This window comes from Anneissia japonica, unplaced genomic scaffold (genome assembly GCF_011630105.1).
Source record: "Anneissia japonica isolate Jap-2015-1 unplaced genomic scaffold, ASM1163010v1 scaffold1203_len951721_cov167, whole genome shotgun sequence".
NCBI lineage: Eukaryota > Metazoa > Echinodermata > Crinoidea > Comatulida > Comatulidae > Anneissia > Anneissia japonica.
Genome location: NW_022722325.1, coordinates 162,029 through 184,350, shown reverse-complemented (window position 1 = coordinate 184,350; position 22,322 = coordinate 162,029). Strand labels below are relative to the sequence as shown.

General features: G+C 34.8%; 1 protein-coding gene across 2 annotated transcripts in view; it reads left to right on the top strand.

Annotated features, from left to right (window-relative positions):
* LOC117111825 (venom phosphodiesterase 2-like) overlaps positions 1-16,524 on the top strand; it is a 39,850-nt gene extending 23,326 nt beyond the window's left edge. For both annotated transcript variants that reach the window (XM_033254809.1, XM_033254808.1), the window contains exons 10-25: positions 209-274; positions 1,414-1,486; positions 2,405-2,557; positions 2,667-2,742; positions 2,837-2,880; positions 7,353-7,480; positions 7,671-7,746; positions 8,453-8,543; positions 9,104-9,312; positions 9,621-9,687; positions 10,492-10,658; positions 12,360-12,498; positions 12,967-13,065; positions 13,506-13,638; positions 14,040-14,202; positions 14,652-16,524. In XM_033254809.1, the coding sequence (XP_033110700.1) occupies positions 209-274; positions 1,414-1,486; positions 2,405-2,557; positions 2,667-2,742; positions 2,837-2,880; positions 7,353-7,480; positions 7,671-7,746; positions 8,453-8,543; positions 9,104-9,312; positions 9,621-9,687; positions 10,492-10,658; positions 12,360-12,498; positions 12,967-13,065; positions 13,506-13,638; positions 14,040-14,202; positions 14,652-14,813 (1,846 nt within the window). In that variant the 3' untranslated portion in view covers positions 14,814-16,524. The remainder of the gene's footprint in view (positions 1-208; positions 275-1,413; positions 1,487-2,404; positions 2,558-2,666; positions 2,743-2,836; positions 2,881-7,352; positions 7,481-7,670; positions 7,747-8,452; positions 8,544-9,103; positions 9,313-9,620; positions 9,688-10,491; positions 10,659-12,359; positions 12,499-12,966; positions 13,066-13,505; positions 13,639-14,039; positions 14,203-14,651) is intronic.
* Positions 16,525-22,322: the final 5,798 nt, after the last annotated feature.

Here is a 22,322-nt window from a genome sequence, read left to right as displayed (position 1 = left end):
AAACTTCTTGGAAAATATATATTTTTTTCATTTATACTCTATTTCGAATGTTTGTAAATAGTCGGGATTACTGAGCGCCTTCAATTTTATAAACAACGTTTACTATCGTTTATGCTTTACATTGAGCTGGAATACAAATGAAACTTTGATATTTATCGCTGTTTATTGTACTTTTATTAACGAATAATACAATACTTTCTTTTTGCAGAGATATCGATTACAGTAAAAGAATGAACACAGTGAGAGCTTGGATAAAGGCACCGTCTGACAAAAGGTAATATCAATTCCATATTCTATTGAGTTAGTAAACATTGTACTTAGATCAGTAGACATGTAACCGTGCTGGGATTTGTGTTTTAACTCTTTTTAAAATGTTAATATTAAGAACTTTTTCATTGAGAGTATAACTGTTGTGAATTTATCTTTGTAAAATTTAATTTTTTGTTTGCCATCAGTAGACATGTAACCGTGCTGGGATTTGTGTTTTAACTCTTTTTAAAATGTTAATATTAAGAACTTTTTCATTGAGAGTATAACTGTTGTGAATTTATCTTTGTAAAATTTAATTTTTTTTTTGCCTTTATTTTGTATTTTTCTATCGATTTTTTTCGTTTGATTGTATTTTATTGTATGTGTTGCTGGGCCCTGGAGGATAGGAATGGTTTGCACTGATCAGGCTACCCAGGGTAAAGAAGAAATAATTAAATTAATTAAATTATTGTTTGATTACTAATAATGTTTTGTGGTAGTTAGGAAATATAGAGGCATCGATGTGAGACTGACTTTAAGATGTCATTTATTCAGCCAGAACTTTCGCTGACAATCGGAGCCACCTTCTCATTGCGTATAAAGCCTGTTTTTCACTAGGCGAATTTATTCGCGCGAATCGAAAGCATTGGCTGATGCGCATTATATGCACATTAATATCGGCGCAACCAATCAAATTTCGAGAAGCGATCCGACACTGTCGATTCGCGCGAATACATTCGCCTTGTGGAAAACATGCTTTAAGACGAGGCATAAAACAGGGAGTCGCCTTATATAATCTTGCTAAAGTGGCAGTCAGAAATATATGCTGGCTAAGCCCGTGTTTGGAAGATTAGCCCTAAGTACATTTAGTTTTGTTTTTAGCCAGCTACATTAGATGCAATATCAAGACCACAGAAAGCAGCAAAAAGTAGGAATATCGACGATGACACAAAAGGGATCGTGTCTTATTATGCCCAATATAAACAAAATCATCCAAAAAATTTCTCAAATTTGGGGGTCGTCTTAAAACGTGGATCGCTTTATACGCGAGTATATACGGTACCTGATAATATTGTATTAACGTACTAGCTAAACACCTTATATAGTGCTAAATTGTTGTTTCCAGTTAATTAATCTTTTTTTTATATTTTTTTACATCAATAGACCACGATTAATAACAATGTTTATGGAAGACCCAGGTAAAACAGCCAAAAAGTATGGTATCTACTCAAAACAAGTAAGTGTCGTCTCTTAATGTGCAATCCTATATTTTCATTTAGAAAAGGAGTACAATCAATAAACAAGTCACCCTATATTGGAGTAACTGTACCTATAATAGCTATATTTACGAATTATTGACGATTTGATTGGCCGAGCGGTTAAGTCAGAGGCACCGTAACCTTCAGATCTAATATCGGCGATGGTTCAAACGGCTCACTCACCAATGGTTCCGGAGGTGGAACAAGTCTTCTCGGATAAGGACTTTTAACCGTAGGTCCGATGTACGCATTTGACTCGTGTGCACTTTAAAGAACCCAGCACACCTTTCGAGAAGAGTAGGGGTTACCCTGGTGTACTGGTCCATTACGTCCCCTGTTGTTAAATGGCTACGCCACGTAGGACAGTAATTAAGTTCACTTATTGGCATATCCTTGGCGCTCGTGCCTAAGAACTAAAATGAAATTAGTGGATATTTTGATTTTCATTATAGCTATATTTACGATTTTCATTAAAATTTGATGACCATATTATAATCTCTTCTTACCCAGCCTGCAACCCCTTCTCCACTTCAAAAAGTGTCCATATCGCATTTGATCCTGTCTCTTATACACATCTAGATGTGTATAAGAGACAGATATATATATTCTCTAAAAGTATATATTAATTATTTTATAATTTAACATATTTCATTTTAGTAATACTATCTTCGGCCGGTCATTTCCTTTTTGCCTCTTTATATTCGTGCATTGTTTTATTATTTTTTATTGTGTACTCTACTTCTTTTATATTCTTGTGTACTGCATTTTTTTGGACGCACGCCTTCACAATTTTGAAATTTGCCACTGTTTTAAAATTGTATTTTTCTATTAAACTACTTACTCTAACATGATTTAATTATTTAACTAAAGAAACCGCTTGTTTTTCTGTCAATCAGTTTAATGAGAGTCTACGCGAAACCGACGAAGCAATTGGTATATTAATGGAGGATCTGATGGAAGAACAAATGTTGGACTGTATTGACGTCATGGTTGTTGGGACCAGTGGCATGATCGATGTAACCTGCAATGATGTATTTTATCTTGATGACGTAAGAGAAATTATGCTTTTTCTTGAAATAATTGTCAAGTACAATCGTCTTGATCTTTTTTTAGTTACCTGCTATGCAATTTTTAATTAGTCTTAATGTTGAATTTCAGTTCGTTGATGATGTACGAGATTATGACGTGTCTCCGGATTACATCGGATCTTTCGCAGAGCTAATGCCAAACGATCGTAAGTGTGAAATAGTATCAAACACCTTTTTTAACTATTAATTACGTTATTTATTATAACGGAATATTGACGGATTTCTTTTTTGTACAATTAGGTGCTAAGTACAATACTACAGAGAATTTGGCCGAACGCTTGCAAGTAAGTAAACTTAGGTTAATAATAATAATAATTATTAATAATAATAATAATAATAATAATAATAATAATAATAATAATAATAATAATAATAATAAATAATAATAAATAATAATAATGTAGTTTTATATAGCGCCGATATCCATCAAATGTCTGTGGTACCCAGTTACCCGGTACCAGCAACTCTCGTCATCCACCACATGATGATGGACTGGGTTCTTTATAGTGCACATGAGCCACTGTATACACTGGGCCTATGGTTTATAGTCCTTATCTGAAAAGACCTGTTGTACCACCAGAACGATAGGTGAGCGTGCCGTTCGAACCAACGCCGATATTATGGCTGTATAGGTTGCGGCACCTCTGCTAATCGGTCGGCGATTCGACTTGCCTTATGAAGCTAAAGTAAACCCATTAATCATTTCATTTCATTTCTTTAGGTAAGAGCGCCAAGGATATGCCAATAACTGAACTTAATAACTGTCCTACGTGGCATATCCATTTAACAACAGGGGACTTCAGGCCCGTAGCCAGGTCATTTCAAGGGGGTGGGGTTCTCTGGGCGTGGGGTCCAGGGATCTGCCTAAGGGCCACGGTGGGGTCGGGGCGAAGCCTTCGAAGCCAGAGCAGTTTTTGTGTTTAATGGGTCTATATAATGTTTTAAAAGCAGTTATGTTTTGAAAAAGATCTATGTAATGAAAAGGTGGTAATATAGTAAAATTAGAAAATATTTTCTGAGAATTGGCATGTTTAAATAACACCGAAAGATATATAAAAAAAACCCCTCATCGCATAATCAATATCAGTATACTCAACACATTTATAAAAAAAAAAAAAAAAAAAAAAAAGCTATTCTTCTTCCTCCTCTTCCTTTTCCTATTCTTCTTCTACTTCTTCTTCTTGAATCTCATTTTGTACACTGAAAATAATAGTACTATTTTACTACATGGCTAAAAAAAGCACAAATATTGTCATTACTACTGACAGGGCCATCGTAAAATTACGTCAGATTCCAAAATATAGTATCATATTCAATACGTTATCTGACATCATAAGAACCTAAACTTTAATACAATTATTTGTTATATATTAGGCCTAATTCGAAATTATTATTTAAAGACTTTAACATATAATATTCTACATACTGATTAATAATAGCTGAGATTTGATGAACATTTTAGAATTAATAGTCGTTTTTATTATATCTTCCTGAATATTTTTTGTCTGCCAAATGAAATATGAATTAGGCCTATATGCATCTTTAGAAATACAATTTCTACTATATTAATCTTGTTTTTATATAGATAAATGTTCGATAAATTCTATCTTTCATAAAAAAAAAACCACGAAATTCAGCGCGTCTATTTTCATTCTAATCAATGGCGTTTGTAAACGTGCACTGATGTCATCTCGTCGAATTCCAGGACTTTCGACGGTAAAGCTGGCCTGCCTGCCAACCGATTATGATTAACAAAATGTTTTTTTTGTTGTTTTTTTTTAATATAGGCCTGTGGCGCATTTTGAACATGCACTTCAACTTTTACAACAAAAGCCTAGGCCTAATACCGTACTTGCAGTACGTCCTACTGTACTTAGGCCTACACTGGTTTGTTGTCGTCGGGATATAATTCTGTCTCTAAATGAACGAGGAGCGAACCTAGCTAGTCAACATCTAGGCTAAGCTAATTGATTTTGAAATCAATAATCCACCTTAAAGGACTATCTTCGTTTTCTTCCAGTGGCGTAACGGGGGGGGGGGGGGGGCAGGGGAAGACTGCAGAAGAGAAGAGAAAAGAAAAATAAAGACAAAAATAAAAAGGAAGATATAATGAACAGATATCACAATACCCGGCAAGCCCTTCTCCACTTCAAAAAGTGTCCATATCGCATTTGATCTAAGCCGCCAGATACGGTATTCTCCCCAGTGGCGTAACCACCGTTGGCCAAGAAGAAAATATCCATCTATGGAAAATCTTTCCTCATTGAAGATGCCCTTATCACCCCGGAAAGTGCCTGAAACTCTCAAATTTGGTTTTTTGTTGGGGTAGGCCAATTTCCTCTAAACTTTGCACATTTTAGGGAGTTTTGCTCAATTTCGACGAAATTAAAATTAAAGACACAAAATTCTTACGCGCGCATTTTTTAAGGGTAAAGCTTGTGCTTGCCATCCTTTGCCTTAGTTATTTAAACACATAATAGTCCCAAACTCAAGAAAGAAAATTTAAGATAGATCGTTTTACCTAAAAGAAGGGCCGCAATGTGTAATGATGGTGAAAGAATATGCTTGTAATAAATAAAGCCATTCCTGATGATGACATAATTAATGTCGAAATATTGAATCCCAACACGATGGCGTGTATTTCAATACTTGGAGTATGTATTATACTTTCTTATCTGAGAATAATCAGTGGACCTTTCGGTTAAAATGCTTATAGTCAGTTTCAAAAAACGAGTGTGGCCATATATAACATAAGCGCATTTCTTGTTGAGGTAGGCCAATTTCCTAAAAAAATTGCACATTTTAGGGGTTTTTACCAACTCCGACGAAATTAGAATTAAAACACAAAAATGTTTTGCGCTTCGCGCGCATTTGTTAAGGTTAATGCTTGTGCTTGCCCTTCTATGCCTTCTAAGTTATTTAAACACATAATAGGCCAAACTCCAATAGAAAAAAAAACATTTAAGATAGATCGTTTTACCTAAAAGAAGGGCTTTAATGTGTATTGATGGTAAAGGAATATGTTTGTAATAAATAAAACCATGATGAAAATGCTTATATTTAGTTTCAAACACACGTGTGTGGCCTATATTATAAATAAGGTAAGCCCTATGTCATATTGTTTTCTGTATGGTGGGGTGGGGGGGGGAGAATGGTGGGGTTTCACACCGGGTCATAAATTACTAACCGGGAAAATTATTACCTTTGCCCCCTTCCCCCCGACCCAAGACCCCTGTTACGCGCCTGTTTTCTTCTTTGCAACAGCGGACGAAAAAAAGCCAGTTATTCTATGACGTTTCATGATTTTTTATCACTAAAAAACACTCGTTTTGACGCACTCCGTTCTGTAGTGACGGTTGAAAACAAACTTCCTGGCCTAATTTTGTGACTGGCTATGATGACTGAGATGGACCATGTTGATTTATTAATAATATTTTGTTTGGGATGGGAAAAAAGGAGAGTCAATTTCTCCAAAATGCTCCAGCACATAGTTTACTGCGCGCTATGGACAGTATGGCTATGGAATTTACTAACCACACAATCCACAATGGTGATTAAGTCGCAAAACTTTCTCTGCCTTTGGTGGATTAAGTCGCAAAACATTAGCTTCGTTTGGTGGCACCATTTACATTAGGTAGACGGCGACCGGTTTCGCTAACGGTTGGTACATTTCTTACAAACATTCAGCCAAAGGCCTTAAAAGTTGAGACGGCAGACGGTTTTTTTTTTAAATCTATGTTTGCCATTCTTATGTGTGCCATCGTAAAGTCATGGTTTGCTGGAGTTGCGTTCAATTTAAATCTCTGAACTTCTGAAGCTGAGATATTCTAGGCTTGTATCGCAGGCTACAATTTAAAAACGGGTAACCAAATAATGAATTAGGTGCTAAATTTTGATTTAATGCTAGGTAAGTTAAAAGCAGACATTCTGTCCGAGTGGGACTCATTCAAAAATTCGAGGGAGTTCGCTAGAAAGCAGGGGGGTTCGCTAGAAAAGGGGGGTTCGCCCGAAATAATAAACAATCCCCCTGCCACGGGCCCGGACTTAATGGACCAGTACACCGGGGCAACCTCCTACTCTTCTCGAAGGATGTACTGAGTTCTTTAAAGTGCACACGAGCCAAATGCGTACACTGGGCCTACGGTTTAAAGTCCTTATCCGAGAAGACTTGCTCCACCACCGAAACCATTGGCGAGTGAGCCGTTCAAACCAGCGCCGATATTAGAGCTGAAGGTTACGGTGTCCCTGACTTAACCGCTCGGCCAATCAATTCAACACGAAAATATTAAAAATATGAGCGCTCTGGTTTTAAGCATTTCAGTACGATATTACTGCGATTTGTAATAATAATAAAAATAGCAACAATACCAATAATAGAGTTAAAGCTTGTATATTATGGAGACATATGCGCCTAAAATGCCCCGGTCATTGGATTAAGCACGTGTGGAACACATACTCAGGTTCATGGGGAGAATTGCAGCTGTAATGCACGCATTTTCGTGTTTGAACATACCAGGTACCCACTGGTACTCCTAGGTGGAGGGAGACAACCGCAGGTAAAGTGCCTTGCCAGGACACAGGCGAAATGTACAGCAAGGGATTGAACCTCCGACCTCAGGGTTGAAAAGCAGAACTGGCACCGCTGCGCCAAACCGTTGTATTGGTGTATTGCCACATATGTTAAATGTTGAAGAGGCAGAGAGGTTGAATGTAGCTATTGTTTATTTTATATATCACAACATTATTGCTCTTTCAGTGTCAGGAGGATTTTGCATCGTTCTATATGACAAACTTAACTATTCCTGTGCGTTATCACTACGGCAGCAACGAGAGGTCTGCGCCCCTTGTCGTAGTCATGGAAAACGGAACTGTGTTTGCAGGCGGGTAAGTGAAATGACAATGAAATCCAAAATACAGTTCATCACAACAAGTGCTACTTCTGTTTGAATATATCCTTCTTGAGTGCCAACAATCCAGACTGGCTACAGTAGTCCCTACTGTTATCAATTTTGTTACAAGTGCGACCAAAAATTGTCTCTGTTGGGAATTTATATTAAGTATATTTTTATTTCAGTCAGAAAACTAGATACAATCGAGACAACTGTAAAGGAGCAAATGATGGGTTTGATCCGTACAACATGTCGATGCACGTAAGTTAATTTACCATTATCGTCAATAACCAGTTCGTATTTCTATCTCTAAGCTGCATGTCCACGCGGCACACGCTTCTGAAAAGAGTAGGGCAGAGGATTGTATCCCGGTGTACTGTCCAATCACCAACATAAGGACCCCACTGGAAATTCGTCTTCTTCAGACTTTTGTGGGTTATCCTTGGTGTTTACACCAAATATAACCAAATCCATACTATCTATGTATCCCGTTATATACGAATGTGTCGAAAATAGAATATAATTTGGAAATGGAACTAGGGACATTCGAAGTAGGCCTACTGCGTTCTGATGCTTTGTCAACGAGTTAAACTGCCCAATTCTTGGATCAAAAAAGTGGATAAAAAAAAAAGACTGGGAATTGAACCAGTTGCATTCAGACTGCTGATCCGACGATCTCATTGAAGATTTTATAGAGTAACTTTATAGGCAGTGGTTATGGTTACACTAGTAACAACTAATAATTATGATTGGATGTTATTGTGTGTGTATATTGGATTAGGACAATAACATGCAATCAGACTTGAGAATGCGTTTAAAACTGCTCTAACAATAGCCACGGCCAACTTTATAAGTGTTCTGACCGCTCGTGACGCTTCTACTCACAGAGTCATACTTTTTATAAATGTTAATTATGTTGAATAATCTAAAACTTATCATTATGTTATTTCGTCACTATTGTTAACAGGGCCTGTTTGTGGGATTCGGACCAAGCTTCAGAAACGGTTTGATTATGAGAGAACCTGTTGCCAATGTAGAACTCTATAATCTCATGGCTGGTTAGTTGTTTGATTTAATTGTGAATAAAATTATAAGTTTTATGTAGCTACTAGCAGGGGAGTATCTAGCGGCGCGAGTTGGTAAGGGGCACATCCACCCCCCCCCTCCAAAAAAAAATCACTCTCAAGTACTGTATTACTCGAAAATCACATCAAATCACTTTAGAGCTAGTGCCCCTCACCTACTTATCGACCCCTCGTCCCACTTCATCTACGCTTCCCCCATCAGTCCCCTCCCCATGTCAAGACATATACGCAACTGGCTAGTAGACTTTAACAGTACAATTCAATAAAGTATTTGAATTTTTTACTTTGTTTGCTTAAGCAAGTTTTAAGAACTACATTTTAGTTGAACACTAGAATAAGGTAAGATTTTTTTCTGCACTAAATATTAACATTCGCATAAATACTGTATGATATTATTAGCTAAAATAAATATTAAAGCAATTCGAAAAGAATGGTATAGGGAGATAATTACATGGTAAAAACATGTATAAGGTATAGAAAAGTTAAATACTGTCAACAATATTGAGCAATTAATTTTTAAATTGTGTTTGTAGAACTGATTGGTGTAACACCCGAACCTAACAATGGGACCTATGGTAGAATGAGGACAGTGATGGAGGTGCCCGGCTCATACGATCCACCAACGTACAGAAGCAACGTACAAAATACAACATCTGTAATGTTTCCAACTACTGACAATGAGGGGTTGAGACGCTACAACGCATATGAATCCGGGTGCTCGTGTCCCCCGACTGCTTTGCAGGTAAGCTATTATAAACAGAACACGTAGGCCTTTATCAGGATTAGCACACTTTTTGTGTGTCATGGTAAACATATATATTATAGTAAACGTTGGTCGTTGGAATTATTATTATTGCCTATCCAACACTAACATACACCCATGAGAAAATCTTCAAGGATATATCTAATTAGAATGCATGTTCGAAATTAATACCGGTTAATGTACAGCAGTTAGATGCTAACGAATAAAGAAGTACATACAGTACTTGTCAATTGCAATTCATATTCAAATTTAAAAAATACACATGAAACGTTTTCTTTACTCTATAGAGATATACACAGACAAATTTAGATGGCAAAGATTACGACAACAATCTGAATTTAAATCAAGGAGCCAGTAAGTACTCAGCACTATATTTTTTTTTCATTCATTGATATCATAAAGGATTTGTTTTCAAAATTCATTACTTTTGTGCAGTTCTGAAGAATGATCATATCGTGTAGGAGCGTGTGACGCAGCGTGTAAGGTGTTGGAATTGTGATTATGAGATGGGCACTTTACTTACGTTTGCCTCTCTCCACCCTGGAGTATAAATGGGTACCTAGTAGGATGGTGTGTCATTGAACGTATGTTGTTGTATATGTAAAGTAGGGAGCAGAAAATGTTGCCAACCTAATATCCAGTGGCCAGGGAAATACGGACACCAGCGCCTTGATATTCTTCGGTTTGTGATAGGTGCCATATAAATTCAGATTCTAAAAAAATGAACTAACTAACTAACTAACTAACTAACTAACTAACTAACTAACTAACTAACTAAAAACTAATTAAAAAAAATAATAATAGTAAAATCATTCCCTCCCTATAAGATTTTAATTGTCTGTCGACCAGACAGCGTGGTCTCTCCAGATCCACTATAGATACCAGCCACTAATAGCATAAGTTAAGGTCATTAAAATACCTGCGGCTGTGGAGGGTGAGGTCCCAGACTTGGGGTGGGAGCGGTTTCCCCAACGAGAGCAAAGTGGTCGGGCGTCGCTCAAAATGTTCCGAAAGTGGGCCAAATTATATGACAATTCAGGATTTTTTAAAGGCTTATTTAACCGATTTTATAGAAAGGGTCTACCATGACTCTGTTAATTTGAGAATAATCATATTTGTATATTATAACCAATGATACTGTTCTTGTTATTATCACAGTGTCTTCGAGTAGACAGGTCAATGCTCCATACGGTTTACCGGTGCTAGTCAACGATACGAATCCATTCGGCGAGGACTTCGGCTACCTCTACCAAAATAAGTTTATAAGCGCATATGACAATTATATTCATATCCAACGAATGGCCACATTTAATATACAAAAAAATGTAAGTAGTACGTGATTTAATTTAAATTGTTCTCTTATTAATAATTTATTTGCCTGCTGTAGGTTCGTTTATAGATTAGTATTTAGAGTGTATTCGGATAAGCCAAAAAATATTACTTTATAGCTAAATTATAAATAAACCAAGTTTGCTCTCCGGTGAATCTCAATTCAATTCAAATGTACATTTATTTTCTTCTTTGATAATATTAAAGTAATTTAAATGACAATTAAAAAAAAGAGAGCAAACTCCTGAGAAGCAAAAGCTTGTGGGTGGCATGCCAAAGCATAGAACAGAAAAAAGTACATAAAAACAGAGAAACGGGTTACATCAAAAAATAGAACATTAATGAAAAGAAACTGATTGCTATCGATGGAATGATGAATTACAATGCAATTAGAATTAGTTATTTAGAGGTTTGGCGCCCGGAGGCCAGAGTAGACCATTGTGCCCCCTTCCCCCCGAATTATGGTTTTCTCCCCGACTGGGGGTGGGGGTGGGGAAGCTATCCCCGAAGGGGCTGGCACCGCCGCCCCCCTCCCCCGCCGGTCGCTCTACCCCTGTTTCTTACTACAGAAACTGCATTACGATGTTCGGAACTTTGTATACAACTTAACCATTATCCTAATTTGTAAGGCTGTTGATCGCATACAGCTTAGTATTCTTATTGTCTTGTAAGTTGCTGAATTTGTAACATTGTTTGAATTCGCAACTGAATTTTGTGTGTTTTTGCATCTGCAAATAAGTTATGCGGAGTGGAGTTCACTTGGTGGTTAAGATGCTTGCCTTCCAATCCTAGGGTCCTGGGTTCAATTCATGTCAGTGTTGTAGGATTGTTTCTCACGACCAAAGCAACTCTACTCCCTAAATCTCATATTAAGATTTAGTTTGTGTATGTTTGTCTTGTGTAAGGGATTGTCACCTACATGTAGGACAGTGATATATTCGCTATTGACAATCCTTGGCACATGTATTGTGTGCCTAAATAAATAATAAAAATAAATAAATAAATAAATAATAACATGATTAAAGTTAGAAATGTCTAATTCATCGCGCTCAATACTAAGGAGTACCAAAGCAGATAGTTTCACTTGTCCCATCGTGGCTCTGAGATATGGCAGAATGAGCTTTAGTGATGTAGTCAGAATACAAAACAGGATAAGAAAAAAAGAGAAAACGATCGAAATGGACTAAAAAGAAATCACAATCTATAAATTTGCCAATAAAACAACTACATTCAGATTTTTATTATTAACTGGAAAATATTCATGCCTGATGACATGTGGTAATTTTTTTTACTCCCATTCTCCCATTTCAGCGCCCCAAACTTGGCGCCTTGGGCACGTGTCTCCTCCCCTTGACCCCCTAGCTACGCCACTGGATAAATATTATATTGTATTGAAATGAAGTTGTATAATCTCGATTATATAGTCTTGTATTTACGTGTCCAATACGAAGTCGCATGTTGGTGATTAGGCTAATGTTCTATAAAAGGAAAATGACAATTTAAAAATTGAAATTTAGCAAACGTGTGGTGCACCATGGTACCATTTAACGATTAGTGGCAGAATGTGCACTCTGCTAATCTCCATTATCAATCGTAACAAAATATTTTCGTTGATATTTAACGGACAATTATACATTTAAAAAAAAGTATATAATGAAATGGAATAAAGATAATATTTCAAATTATTTATCTTGCAGTTAGCATTCATTACACCAATAGAGGATTGTACGACTGATGACGTTCGTATTCAGACAGAGAACAGTGTAAAATGTAGTGCGTACCTCGGCCAACAATACGAAGATGGCCTCACCAAACGTTTTCTATTCAGTTGTAGTAGTGAGTGTATTTTTTTTCATAATTTTCTCTCTAGGCCGATATTATATTAAAGTAGTTGTTCTTGTTTATTATTTCCAAGCTTTTATTACTGTATGGTAACAGTAACAAAGTTCTGATATGCAGTTTTTCAAAATTTCGTCTCCATGCCCGCTTGGCCATATCTCCACTTCTAGTTTTGGTATCAACACAATCTATATAAATAGGTGACGATGAAAACATGCTTTTGAGAGATCGTTATGTGATACCGAGCCGAGCTCAGTGTATTATTATGGTCAAAATATTGGTTTCGCGCATTCGAATGTCACGGGCCTACCATTTACCATTACAAACCCTCCTCACAACCAAATGCAACTTCTGAACTCTCTAGGTTTCATAATTAATATTGTCTTTTGAACATCTAGGTCTGAATTAATGAGCTCATTTTGATAAAATTAATATATACCATGTACTTTTTATATCTGTTTGCAGAATTCACTGGCGGTTCCACGACGGTTCCCGATTTTGCACCTCAAATTAATTGTCTTATTTCTTCAAACATTGTTCCGATGTACTCTCGCTTCTATACCGGTAAGAATGCTTGTGTTAAGCCTATGAATTCAGCTCAGTATAGATATTAGGCATAAGATCGATAAATAGATAATAAATGAACGGTTCATTCAGTTCAAATCCCAAATAAAATACATCATGTCAGCAATTCTGAATTCTGGTAATTACAATAGATTTAAATATATGAATATAATAATACATATTTAACTTAAAATTAAAAATCAGATTAAATTATTGTTATTTCATGAAGATTACAGTATATAAAATGTGTAGTTCGTAATGATGACATTAATAATAACGACGACATTAGTAACAATGACGTCAACTATAAGTTTGTTACAACAAGGACTTTAATCTGATGAAAGGTACAGATAAAAGTATTTAATTACAAGAAATGGTACGTTCAATAATGTAAGAATTATAAAATAATTGACCACAATCCTTACTGATTTACATCTCAGGTTTTTGGAGTAAACTTGTTACCGAAACAATGCAGTGGGCAAATGTATTCAATGGTATTAATGTTGTAGTTGGGCCAATTTTTGATACCAATCATGATTCCAGACGTGACACGTATTTTGAACTCGCTGGCGGGTAAGCAAGTTTTGAGTATTACTTATGTCACAACTAATAAACTGGAAGTGGGTGCAATGAATCAAGAAGGTATAAATATTATACCTACTTGAGCAAACCATGAACCCAGGTTTATAACATATGAGGCTCTGGAGAGCTGCTCCATGTTGTGTTTTTGTGGATAGAAGCCTGAAATAAAGAAAAAATATATATAGGCCTAGTAAATTTATTCTGGTCTTGCCCAAATTAAACTTCTAAGAAAAGGAAAAAGGTTATGCCGAAAAATAAATAAATTCCTTATTTTGAAAACTTAGATTTCTATGTTCTCCAAATTAGAAATTGAGAAAATTCAGATAGGCTTAATTAAAAGTTGTGATTCTGTTCTGGTTTCTTTTTGTATTTCGTTTAATGTTTAATTTCAGTACAAATTGGATTGGTGACACCCCCGTACCCACCCACTACTACTACATAGCGACGAGATGTCGAGGTAACCGCCAGCCCACATCTTGTGCAAGAAATCTTGAGGATATGGACATTTTGTCACTCGTACTACCACATTCCAATGAATATGTTCCTAACTGCAAGGTAATTATGATTATGATTATATTGATAGTAATGATAAAAATAATTACTAATATAATAACGATAACCAGGTAATAACTATTGGGAAATAATGATAATATAGGCCTAATAATCATAATAGAACTTAAAATACTTAGTAGGCCTAAAGTATGTAATTGTTGTTTTTACCAGTCTACAAAGTATGACATGATGTTGGAGTGAAGTTGAACTTTTTCAGCAGGACTTTTTCTCACGGCTAAAAACAACTCCACTCCCTAAGCCTCAATAAGAGACTTTATTTATAAACTATCATTTCATCCTGTTTTAGTGGTAAGTGTACTCGCTGTTGGATGTAAAGGAAATATAAAAATGATAATGATGATGATGATGATGATGATGATAGTAATGAAAAAGAAAAAAATAACATATCTTACAGATTATTAATAATTTATTTTATCTATATTTTTTTGTAGGATTTCGAAGAAAATTTAGCCAATAATCGAGCAACAATTAGTGATATTGAACAACTAACAGGAATAGTATTCTTCCCGGATCTGACTAACGATGCTTCCACCGCCGAGGACATGATGCTGAGGAAACTCCTTTTCCCTTCTATGTGGTCCACAAGGAATTAGGCGGCGTGACTATTGCGCTGTAACTTAATGCAGGTATTGTCGGGTTTCCATAAAGTCGCTACACACTATAGCCAATAGCTTTCGGCGGCGCTGGACTTCGGGGACAGGTTACCCAGTTCAGTGAACACGCTGTATCATTTTTATGAAAAGCCGTCTAGTTGACCTGTGGATCGGAGGAAATATTAATTTGTATTTTACCAAAAAAAGATATGATGATACAGTAATTTTAATTAGTAGGATCTGATCAAGATGAAAATATAGCGTTTTTATATGCTGCGAGTTATGACGACTCATGGGACTATAATACCTTTCACAAATTGAATTTATATTGTGGACGTAAATATTCATAATAATTACACAAAGTAATCACGTTGAAAGACGGAGATATCGCCGAGTGAGATGCACCTTGATTTTACTAATTAAATTATATCACAAAAAATGTAAATATTGTGAAATATGCTTTTTAAAACGAGCGAGTTGTGGTGATAGTTAATGAATGATCATTCCAAATCGTAATTAATTTTTAAAAGACCATAGAATCATTGGGACTAGGATTTATAGGCTATAATAGTCCTGAATTATCTATATTTTGGCTGCTAAGCTATTTTGTACGAGTAGGTCTATAGTTAAGGCTATGATGATGATGATCACAGTACTGGGCAATTGTAAGGAAAACACAATTCCGTATTTATTCGAATAAAAGCCATCCTCGAAAAGGCGCGCCGAAAATTTATTTTTTCTTTGAATAAGCGCCCTCTACATGTCTTTAAACAAAGTAATTGAAGCAAGATCGTTTTCAACACATTCTGCTATTGTTGTACTCCAATAGAATTACATTTTTTTAAGCTGATTTGGATCAATACGTCTTTATGATCACGCAGTAACACAGTTTGATGGTCATTTTTTTTATGTTCCACATCATTTGCAGTGAAACTAAGCGATTATTTGAGTATAACGAATTTACACTAAAAAATAATACTAATAAACACCTCCGTCGAATAAACGCCTCCCTCGCCTAAACGCCCCCACCCCCCAAAAAAACCCTTCGTTTATAAAAAGAAATACGGTATTCAATTGATATATTTTTGGATTTTAAAAGTCATTACTTTTTACTATTTTGTATAGTATAAAAATGAAATAGTAGTAGTAGGCCTACAAAAAATTTACAAATCAAGGACATTAATTATAAAGAAATCATAAGGTAATACTTTTTCTGTATTCTGAGAAATGACAAAGCCTAGGCCTATGTTTAAAATGACTGAATTAAATAAAAATTTAATTATAGGAAATGTTATCAAGTTATCCGTTTTCCTTACCAGTTAGAATAAGTGCAACCACAGAGAAAATATATTTCATATATTTTCTCTTTGGTACAAGAAACAGGCTTAAATATGTTTTCTGGGTTTTGGGGATACATTTATAAACTGTTTTTACATTCATAAACATTATACAGATTTATGCCTATATATTTTACATTTAGATTGCAATTTTACTATAAAATTTAACCAGTAAATAGTTATTTTTCGAAAAGCTAATCTTTCAAATGTTAAAATTGTTTATGTAATATTTCAATAAGTACTACAGTAGTTAATTAAACATGCATATTAATCGTTACTGAATAATTGGTTTTAATGCTGATCTGCATAATTACGAATACTGTTTCAATTGTTTCTGTATCTTGAATAAATTGCAGTTAATAGTTTTCTAAAAAGGTTGTTTCACTGTTGCATGCCTTAGCTTTATATAAACACACACATGCTCGATCCAGTTACAGAGTAAACTGATATATATATATATATATATTATATATATATATATGTATATGTATATATATATTATGTATAAATATATATTATGTATATATATATGTATATATATATATATATACAGTATATATATAGTTGATAAAAGTTGCTGCATAGACAGATAGACAGTCAAAGTTTTGTATCTGTCGTAAAATAAAAGATTGATTGTACTAGTACTTAATATTTATTGTACAGTACTTGTAAGTAAATTAAAGTTGCTGCATAGACAGATTTGTATATAAAATAAGATGTCAAAAAAAGTTCTGTATCTGTCTCAAAATAGAATATGTATTGTACTAGTACTTCCAGCCATGGTCATCGTCACCGTTTACGTTTTGTTGGACCTTGGCAGCATTATCTATTTCGTTCATTGGAAACCGATTAGGAGGTGCTGCTTTTATTTTTATTATTTTTTTAAATATTTTTTTTAAATTTTATTTTATTCATTCTGGCAAAAACAATTAACAATATAAAACATTAAGAATAATCAGGTGAGCCAGGGAGCAGCAAAAGCGGAACCACTCTCATGTTAGAGATGTGCTGCTCCCAGAAAGAAAAAATTAATAAATAAATAAATTAAAAAAAAAAAATAAAGGATAATAATAATAATAAGTAAATAAATAAATAAATAATAATAATAATAATAATAATAATAATGGAAATTAATAATGATAAACAATGAAGAACAATTAAAAATTATTAACATAATTTTTTAACTTGCATTTGAACAAATTAAAATTAAAAGATGTAATGAAATAATTTCGGATATCAGGATAGAGGTTATTCCACAATCTCACAAATCTAATTGGAATTGAAAATTTCGAAGAGTCAGTTTTAGATTTTAAATGTTAAAAGATAAGGATGACGATTATTAATAATTAATTTACTAGAAACTAAACTCGAGTGGGAGGAATAAAGTAAACAACAAATATTTAATATAATGAAATAGTCACTTAATTTTTCAAAAGACATTAATTTCAAAGTGTCTAGTCTTCCCACATAAGATTGTTCCTGAGGTTTTTGCTGAAGAATATATCGAGTACCGGTAGCCTTGCGTTGAATATTTTCGATTTGTGCTTTAAGACCTACTCGATAAGGATACCAAACATGATTACAATAATGGATATGTGGGAGGACTAGACACTTATATAATTTTAAAAGAACGGAAGAAGAACACCCAAAAGCAATAGAACGAATAAACCCCAAAATACAAACATTTGGAAGTAACCTCATTGACGTCCCCAGGAAAGATTATAGGAAATAAATACCCCAAGAATTTTAAGATGATTGGGATTCGACAAAACATGCCCATCAAGGACATACGAAGGACGCACCCGATTCCTCATACGTGTAAGACTAATGACGGAACAGGGTTTAAAGCTAATAAATTAATTTTGGACCAATTTAAAATCTCGTCAATATCTCTTTGTAAAACTAATTGGTCTTCATCGGATCTAATGCATTTGGAAACAAAGGTATCGTCAGCATATTGGTAAGGCTTCGAGGTAAGATGCAAGTGAAGGTCATTAACGTAGATGCTAAATAACAAGACGGACCCTTGAGGCTGAAGTTCAAAGCAACAACATCAATTCGCTTAACACCCTCTTCCAGCGAAAAAATCCAATCTGTAGTGGCCTCCGTTAATAGTGGAACAGGCTTTTCCTGGTGTAAAGCCATGTTGAAGATCATAAAAAACGCCAAGATTAATCATATGGTGTCGCAATTTGTCAGAGACAACACCCTCCAACATTTTACAAAAAAGCGAGGTCTGTACTTGTGAAGGTCACTTTTTTCCCCTTCTTGTATACTGGACACGTTTTGCTGTCCCCATATTTTCATAGCATTGATCATTTTGAGAGCACTGTACAATAATAATTAAGTTATGTCACCTATGTTAGCAGATCATGAAAATATGTTTAAAATAATTTCCAAAAAAATTTTTGCATCACATAACAGCCACACATACCAACGCAACACAAAATCAACAGTCTGATAAACTGTATGATGATAAAATGTTATTTTACTCTGGTTGGTTGGCTGTTGAAAGAACGTCACGCTTCAGCGTATCACAGCCTATCTTTGCAGTTATGCCCTTTTGCCTTGGGGATTCACTGAAAATTGTGTAGTTATGCCCTTTTGCCATGCCCCTATCTAGCCCGGGGGACACTTTTTTACAATTTTTTTTGTGTCAACATGTGTAACATGATGTACTGACCCCTCTAGGCTATATAACTCATTTTCGCCAAAAATGTCAGTTATGCCCTTTTGCCATGGGGGGGGCAGTGTAATTGTGAAGGTCACTTTTTTCCCCTTCTTGTATACTGGACACGTTTTGCTGTCCCCATATTTTCATAGCATTGATCATTTTGAGAGCACTGTACAATAATAATTAAGTTATGTCACCTATGTTAGCAGATCATGAAAATATGTTTAAAATAATTTCCAAAAAAATTTTTGCATCACATAACAGCCACACATACCAACGCAACACAAAATCAACAGTCTGATAAACTGTATGATGATAAAATGTTATTTTACTGGGGAGGAAAAATATACGATTGGTTGGTAATACATAAGGGTTACAATGAACCTACCTTGAACATGACAACAATAATGTATTGTAAAATAATTGTTATGGATATATTTAGTTCATCGTATCAATGTCTGTAGAAGAATGGACCTTTTTTAAAAGTTGAACATTAAAACTGGCCTATAGGTACAAGGCCAGGAATACAATACGCTCTTGTCCTACAAACGCACGGGCTTACGTAGGCCTACATTTGTGCTATCATTTTGTGAGACATAGCCACAATATTCAAACGCCAAGAAACGATCTACTTTCTTTTGATTCATTCCATTTCATTCGGACAATGTCCGACTTTATTAGCTCAATTAGGCCACCGGCCCATAGAGTAACATTTTATACTGAAGTGAGAATTTTTTTTAAATCTAGAGGCAACATACAGAAACAGAAAAATTAATGTGTAAATTATCATATCTAAACAAACTTAAAAACTTATGGCGGTTCGGGTTAACCCAGAAGTGAGACGGCAGATTAGACTCTCTTTCTGATTTATATTCAAATTAAACAGAAATGGTATACATCTTCCACTTCGTTAAGCAAACATAAATTACATAAAACATACAAAAATTGTCATCTTTAAGTGTTTGAACATAGTTATCGTTGAGTCTGCTCTCAAAGCTATCTAGAAAAGCGTTGATATCTGATACACCCTGGTTAAGCCAAACAAAATAAAAAAAAAAAAGAGTATGTTTTACATGGGAGACCCAATTTGGTGTATCATAACGATAAAGCATATTGTAACATTTGAAGGGAAGCCGTTTTGGTTTCATACTCTCAACCAATAGGAGATCACTTTTCTATACACTTTTATCCGTAGCGGGTAACGCCCCAGCTTCGCTCCCCAACTCACCGGTTACCATCTTAGTATATCTAATTTTATGTTTCGAGGCTGGAATTTACATAATATAAAAGTGCCTGAAACAGAATGGTAAAAATTATGCCGCGCCGGACACCATCCTTGTAATTATGAGTCAACATTCTATAATAATTTTCCTCTGTTAATGTAATGTCTTCTTGATTCATATAGATAAGAATAAAATGCCCTTTAAGGGCACACGTTCCCTCTTATATTGCAGAGTCTGAAAACATCAGTGTCGGTGTCATCAGCGGAGGTGGGGATGGGTGGTCTGAGGAAATTGCATCCTGGACATTCCGTCGGAAAATTTCGTAGAATACTACTTTAAGGGTGAAATTTCCTGGCATCCAGATGTTGCTGAGGCTGAGGTAAGTCGATCCCTCTATTGAGAAATTGCCACTATTACTGTCTGAGTGGGGCGGGAGGAGGGACTGTTGGTGAGGTTTCGTCCTTAATGACTAGACTAAATTAAGGGTGGGCGCTGAAAAACTAATAAATTCTAGGTTACTGTAGACTAGTAGGACACTATTGTTCTTGGCATAAATTTTCTTTCAGTACATACCGGCTGTATCGACAGCTTGGGTAGCATTGCTTAGTCAAAGCAAGGGATATATGACGTGAAGTTAAGTGACATATATATGTATGTATGTATATGTATATGTATATATATGTATATGTATATGTATGTATATATAAAAAATATAGAAAGACAGCAATATAAAACAGCTATGAGTTGTAGACATATTAGAAGCAATATAATTTATTAATTCACAAATATTTCAAACACTCCTGTGTTCTTCCTCAGTATATATATGTGTAGTTGGTTATGCAATCTATTTTAAAATTTTTATATTACTTGAGGAACTCAATACTGTCCGACTTGTAGGTGACAATTCCTTTCTTTCCCCTTTTTTATTCAGGTATAATATAAAAATATACAAACGGCAGCCAAGGGCTGATAAATGAGTGTACTTACAAAACAATTAAGAATATTAAAAGTATTATATGTATATAAAATTACACGAAGGACAACACATTAAAAATACATACAAAGAGATATCAACTAAAAAAGTACAAATACTTACTTAAAACACCTACAAATTTCATATAAAAATATATAAAAATTACGATAATTATTGAATTATTTAAAATTATTCATAATTATTAAATTTTTCTAACATTGCAAGATGAAAACATTCATTTCACAAGACAAAAATAGACATACGATGCTCTATACAAACTAAATCTCAATACGGGATTTAGGGAGTGGAGTTGTTCTGGTCGTAAACCCTGCGACACTGACAGAAATTTACCTCAAGACCCTGAGATTGGAAGGCAAGCATCTTCACTCCACTAGCTATTCCACTTCACTCCTCAAACCATTCAACTCATCTCAATGTATTCAACTCCACACCCGTCTGATAACATCCAAATTACAGTGAAAACAAGCACCTACAAATTTCATATAAAAATATATAAAAATTACTATTATTATTGAATTATTTAAAATTATTCATAATTATTAATTTTTTTTAACATTGCAAGATGAAAACGTTCATTTCACAAGACAAAAATACACATACGATGCTCTATACAAACTAAATCTCAATACGGGATTTAGGGAGTGGAGTTGTTCTGGTCGTAAACCCTGCAACACTGACAGAAATTTACCTCAAGACCCTGAGATTGGAAGGCAAGCATCTTCACTCCACTAGCTATTCCACTTCACTCCTCAAGCTATTTAACTCCTCTCAATGTATTCAACTCCACACCTGTCTGATAACATCCAAGTTACAGTAAAAACAAGCTTGTATGTGAACTACTGATATCGTAGGCTATTCGTCCCCAAAACATCTATTTATTTTCGGAATTCTGTTTCTTCTTAGTTTTGAAAATAGAAATATAGGTAAGTAAAGGATTCTGTTTCTTTTGAGTTTGGAAAATGTACATATAGGTAAGTAAAGAGTGTAATGACATATCGTATGGTTTGGTCGTAGTCACATGCTTTGCAACCCACACTCAACAATGTAAACTAAGTACAGTAAAAATTATGTAAGACCACTGTAATTAATTGAATAAATTGTCAAATTATTTATAAACTGCCCTTCAATATAAATAGGCATAATAACAATGTCAATATACAGTATATAGAAATTCATGAAAATAGAATGCAGCATAAAATTATCTTAATGCTGTTCATGTTCAAGGGTTTTTTTTGCATTTTTGTTTTTCCTAAGTATTCTATACCGAATATATATATATAT